The sequence below is a fragment of the Falco punctatus genome (genome assembly GCF_963210335.1).
Source record: "Falco punctatus genome assembly, chromosome: Z".
In the NCBI taxonomy this organism is placed as follows: Eukaryota; Metazoa; Chordata; class Aves; order Falconiformes; family Falconidae; genus Falco; species Falco punctatus.
This window is the reverse complement of record NC_137586.1, coordinates 45,447,602-45,453,151: the sequence shown is the minus strand read 5'-3', so window position 1 is coordinate 45,453,151 and position 5,550 is coordinate 45,447,602. Positions and strand designations below refer to the sequence as shown.

General features: G+C 37.2%; 1 protein-coding gene across 8 annotated transcripts in view; it reads left to right on the top strand.

The window, feature by feature from the left end:
* The window catches only part of LOC308057081 (uncharacterized protein), a 46,967-nt gene extending 44,871 nt beyond the window's left edge, over positions 1–2,096 (top strand). For 6 of the 8 annotated variants that reach the window (XR_013925105.1, XR_013925106.1, XR_013925107.1 and 3 more), the window contains one exon: positions 711–2,096. Coding sequence is in view for 1 of the 8 variants with exons in the window: in XM_080373264.1 (XP_080229390.1) it covers positions 711–794 (84 nt within the window). In the remaining 7 variants the exon portion in view is untranslated. The remainder of the gene's footprint in view (positions 1–710) is intronic. The other 2 variants (XR_013925109.1, XR_013925111.1) reach the window with 1 other exon arrangement.
* The last annotated feature ends 3,454 nt before the right edge of the window (positions 2,097–5,550 follow it).

The window sequence follows — 5,550 nt, the reverse complement described above, 5'->3', positions numbered from 1 at the left end:
GTGGGGCTGTTGCAATTAATAAGGACAGGGTATTAGTAACACAAGGACTTTACTTGTTCCCATACCTCCGTTCAATGCCACAGCTTCTGAGGATGAGGTCTTGTGATACTTCTCCCCTTTGTCATTATTTAATTTATATCAAACCTATATCACTCTTTAAACAAAATTTGACTGGAAATTTTGCCAAAGTAAGCAATTTAAGGATGTTACCTTTGCCTTGCAATGATTTATTGTTGCTGCTGCTGCAGAATGATTCAAAGACTGTGTGGCAAGGTGGTCTGCAAGTGAGGGTTCACTGCCTGGCTCCCATGCCCCCAGCCAGCTAGGGGTTAGCGCTGTTTCCTGCTCCCAGAGGTTATAGACCTCTCTGATAGCTGAAAGGTGATCAAAAGATAAAACAGAGCTTAGTAAAGCAGAAAAGTCATTATACTACTGTAACTGTTTGGGAAAATGGTCAAATTCTGGAAAAATCTGCAGGTCTGAGTGTCATCTGTTAAAAAAAAAACAAGGAAGACTGTGGTTTAGGTAGCTGGTTGCAATAAGCAGGTAGGAAACTACTTCTGTACAAGCTAAAGAAACAAAAAATTGAACAACACGGAACTCTAAAACTCTTCATGATCACTTCTCAGCTATCTTGAAGATATCAAAGGCTAGATTTACTTCCTTCTTCACTTTTCTTTAAGTTCATGATGTCTGTATTCTTTCCGCAGGTAATTCATGCCCCAAGAGTACATAAGGCACTACTCCATTATTTGATATCCTTTCTGTCTAAATCGAGTGGAGTCTCTCCTTGAATGGAAACCATATAACAATTAAAGATTAGAGTGGGATATAGGTAGGGGTTGGATACACTGCCAATATAACGATATGTTTCTTTTAAACTAGTAAGGGTTGATGTTCCCCTTTTTGTTTAGAAGTGATATAGTACAGGTAACAGCAAAGATAGTCTTTCCACCTAGCTCTCACTTTGCTGAGCTGAATCCTAGGAAGGACTTAAAAAGAAATTAAGTCATAGTATTCCTCCTCCACAATAATGTCCACATAATTTTGGGTAATGAAAAGTTCTCTGTGCCCCTTAACCCATCTTTAACAAACTACAGAGTTGTTTCCATGACATAGTGAGCTTCAGCAACTGCTATCCCGGCCTGGATTCAAGCTGATGGTCTGCATCTGTCTATTCCCAGTTCACAGGTATGAAATTTTTGTTACCAATTCTTTTTGGCAACTGCATACTCAAGGACACAGACTTGCATCCACGTTTGCATATGAAAAATTCTGGACATCCAAGGGATATTTATTCTGGTTTGGAGTGGGGCTTTGCTTTTTTTGACCTTGCTTTAGCTGTTGTTGCACATGCTAAGAGAAATTGCTTGAGAAGCAAGAATCTGCCTGATCATTTAACAAAGTGCAAAACTTTGCTTGGGTTCCAGAAACTTTAATCCGTTTCCATGCTCCCTACCACCTGACTCTTACCAGGTCATAATGAAATCTGTGTGGATCCAACACTTGCTGCCTGAATGCTTTTGAAGTAAATTCCAGAGCTTCACCAAAGTCACAGAGGATATACTCACCGTAAATGTTTGATAGTGGATATTTGAAGTTATTGCAATAAATCAAGGACAGGAACAAGTAGAAGCTCCTTTGCTGGAGATTAGCAGGCAAACAGATAGCTAGGGTAGCCTGAGGGAAAAAGCCCTTTGTTTAGTAAAAGAAGAAAAAATGTCAAATTTGTTGCTTCTTTACAAGTGACATAATGATGCAATGCCTTCTGAAGGATATGAGATTCATACCCAATTAGATTAACACAGTCAGTCACCAGAGAAAGTAGAAGATACCCTTCTTAGTGAAAGTCATGGTGCTGAAGCTAGTGGAAGAAGCAGCAAGAAGGAAGAAGCAGAACATTGCTCAAACTTCAGGTAAGAACCATCTTTAAAAAAAAAACCCAACAAAAAAGCTTGCCAAACAATTGTTTTTAAAGTTCTCTTTTTAAAGGTTTGAAATGTTCAGGTTGTTTCCTCAAGATATATTACTTGGTACAACTGAATGTGTTCTGTTAGAAATGAAATATTTGCAATAAAAGTAACATTTTTCAGCAATTTTCACACTTCATTTCTAGCCTGTAGGTGAGCTATCTTGCCAAAACATTGTTTTATTTTGTGGATGTTTTACAAAGGGACTTTGCTAATGGAAAAATATCTCCTTTCCAGGAAAACTGAAGTTAATCTTAATAGAAAGTACTGCTGGAATTAGAAAGGCTAGCATAGCACAAGAGCTTTAGACAGGAGAATTAGTAAGAGCCTCCCGTGATCTCTGCAGGCACAAAGTTTCAAACTTTCATGCCTCAGCTAATTAGTGCAAAACAGACATTTTCCACACTGAAAGGCAATATTACCACCACTGAAAAACAATTTAACTTACAGAATTGCTGGAATAGATTGGACCCAAATCTAGCCCCCACAGTCTTGAAAAGTGTCTTGTATCTGTGATGAGGATGGTGTGACTGTTGCTACCACACCTTACCCATCCTTCAGTAGCCACTGTTTTGAGACATTTGTATCTCAAGCCTCCAAGTTCTGCAATTTGGAGGTGTGGAGAAAGCCAGTGCTTATTCTGTTAGTATTAAGTCTGTGTATGATAATTTCACTGCACGTCCCTGTTGTTAATTTCTTCAGATCCTTCTTTATGCCTCTTTACTACAATATTTTCCTGTGATCTCTTTCCCCATTCTTTACCCTGCCTCAATCCTCACTTCCCAAACCGAAGAATCATTTTTACTCATCTTTTCCTGTATGACCACTATCTCACACCACTCTTCATTCTTGTTACCTTACGCTGGTGTTTTCTTTTCTGCAATACTCGTTTTGAGATAACAATACCAAAACTACCCAAAATTGTCAAATCTGGATACATAAAGGATTTCTATAGTGAAACACTTCTTATGTCATTTGGATGATGAACAGAGAGTAAACCTTTAGAATTTAATCTCTAATTAAATTCTCAAGCAGTCATCACGAATGCAGTGTTCAATCCCTGTGCAGTGCTCCACCAGTGAGGGGCTGTTTGTTACATAGTAATACCTGTGCTGATGCCCTGCCTAAGGAATGAAAAACAAATTATCATAGCTGATAACATGGAACAGTAAAGAATATTTTGAGTGCTAGCTTGTACTAACCTTGACAGTTTGTCACTGGATATCTCCAGAGTTGTGTAACTGCAACTATTGCTTTCGCAAGATTTCCAGGTAAGAATAATTTTATCACATATAGAAAGATGATTTTGGAGGGGCTGAAATTCCAAAACTGATGCAGTAAGCAATTTATGGAAAATTCTTCAACATAATTTTTACCAGTTGTAATTGTCAAGGGTTTATAGTAGATGCCTCTATATCAGAAACAGGCTTTTGACTAGTATATTTATAATATCAGCCTTTCTATATTTTAAAAAATATAATCTTGCTAATAAAAGACTCTTACAGGCAAGAATTCATACTTCTGACAATTTACACCAAAACCAAGGAGAGGCCAGTACATACAAATACAAAATTTCAAGGATAAGTTCACTGAAAACAAAACCTAAAATTCTGTTGAATTTTTCTTGAATGAGATATGCAAAGCTAACAGAGCTAACTGCATGTATGCAACTACTTCACTTTTTCTTCTCTCAGAAATCAATCGGTTCTGATCTTTGGGCTTAAGTAACAAATAGAAAGGGATTTAAGTCAGGGGGAAATAAGGCTGATATCCACAACGTATTCAACATATTCCTAATTAACTCTTTATTTACATCACATATCATACCAAGTATTCAGTACCACAAGAGGCTGATCACAAATAATTTTCATTCAGATCAGCAGTGACAGAGGAGTTACTACTAAAATAGGTTCTAAAGTTAATGCCTTTAAGAAATAATGTATGAAATGTATAAATGTAATTGATTCTGGAGACACTTTCCTCTTTTTCACATTCAGCTGAGTCACACACAAAAGATGTTTTCCAGTCAGTTTTAGTCAATTTAAAGTAATAGTGTGGGTAAGGTTAGTTTATTGGTTTTTTTTAAGATTTATTTTAGTGACATCACTGGAGATCGAGATACATCAGCATGTCCACACTAAGTGAACATCTCTGAGGACTATGAAATCACTGTATGTGGTAGGCACCCTTAGGGATTTTTTTCTAAACTAAACCAATCTTTTACACATAGGCAGCAGACTGGGGTAAAAATGAAGCAGAAAAAGCAAGGAAAAGATAGTATTATCTTTGACATGATCTGTAAAACAAGAAATATCACCTGCCTGCTTCTCCTTTATCCCCCCAACGCACACATCTGCCACCCCAAAAGAGCAACTGTGATATCCTGTAACTGGAAACCAATACTTTAAAGCAGTTTAGTGTCATGTAAATTACAGAGTCTGCTACACAAATAATTTGCACTGAAATGTTTATCAGCTCTCTGACATAGCTGCTTCCATTTATAGCTTATAAACTGTTTTTTACTGGTTCCTTCACATCTGATAACATAGCTCAAGAACAGGTGGTGAAAATGTTAGGCAATTATGAGAGCCTCTGTTTGCATGTGTGTGGTCTCTTGGTTTGCAAGGCCACTGACCACATACGAAGGCATTATAAAAGTCTCAAAGTTAAATTATCAGCCTCCGTCGTTGAGTATTGCCCTAGCTGCAGCTGGAGTCTTTCTGGACTGTAAACAGCTTTGCTGAAGTGTAAAAAGTTCAGAATTATCAAAACGTACATTTAAGAACAAAATTTACTCAAAGTAAATCACAACATGTTTTTGAATCTTACATGTCTAATAGTGTGGCTGGTTAACTGTCCAGTATTCCAGTGTAAGACTGGTTTCTTAGTAAAGCTCAGAAAGTGGTAAGTCGGCCAGGGCAGTTATTTTTGTCGTATGTTACCATTGTACCTTTAGAGATTTTGCAGCAAACATTGCTGGGTAGAATAAGTTGGCTGTCCACAGATAAACTAGTAAAAGTCACTTCATTTCTTTGCAAGGACAGATAAAACCTTCCTGCAATTTTATCGTGAAAATATCCTCCAGGAGATTTCTTGCAAATTCTTCTTACTCAATTAGAAATATCCACCTTTAGAGGCAAAATGCTGTCTAATTCAGGATTCAGATTTGATTTTAGCAAAACAAAAATAAAAGGTATTGTGAATAGTAATCTCTGATCAAGAAAGGATCATCTTACAAATTATGGTTTACAAGCCTAATGTCTTTTAGCCAGAGTAAAGGCTTTTTGTAGTTTGAAAAGCTTTCAGATTTTAATGTCATTATTCCTAAGAACTTGTGTGCCTTGGAAGGTTTACGTGCTGCAGAACTATTTCTTACCAGTGGATATAGTCCAGCTCAGAATATTCTCCACGACTTTCCTGCATTTTACAGAAAGAAAAATAGCTTCAAATATTTGCCCTACAGCCACAATAGATGCACATCTTGGATTTCAGCAGCCATTAAAATAACCTTCGTAGAACTGAAAGGAACAAAGAGGTAATAGAGAGGCTGTTCTACAGATGATGCAGTCTTGCATTACTC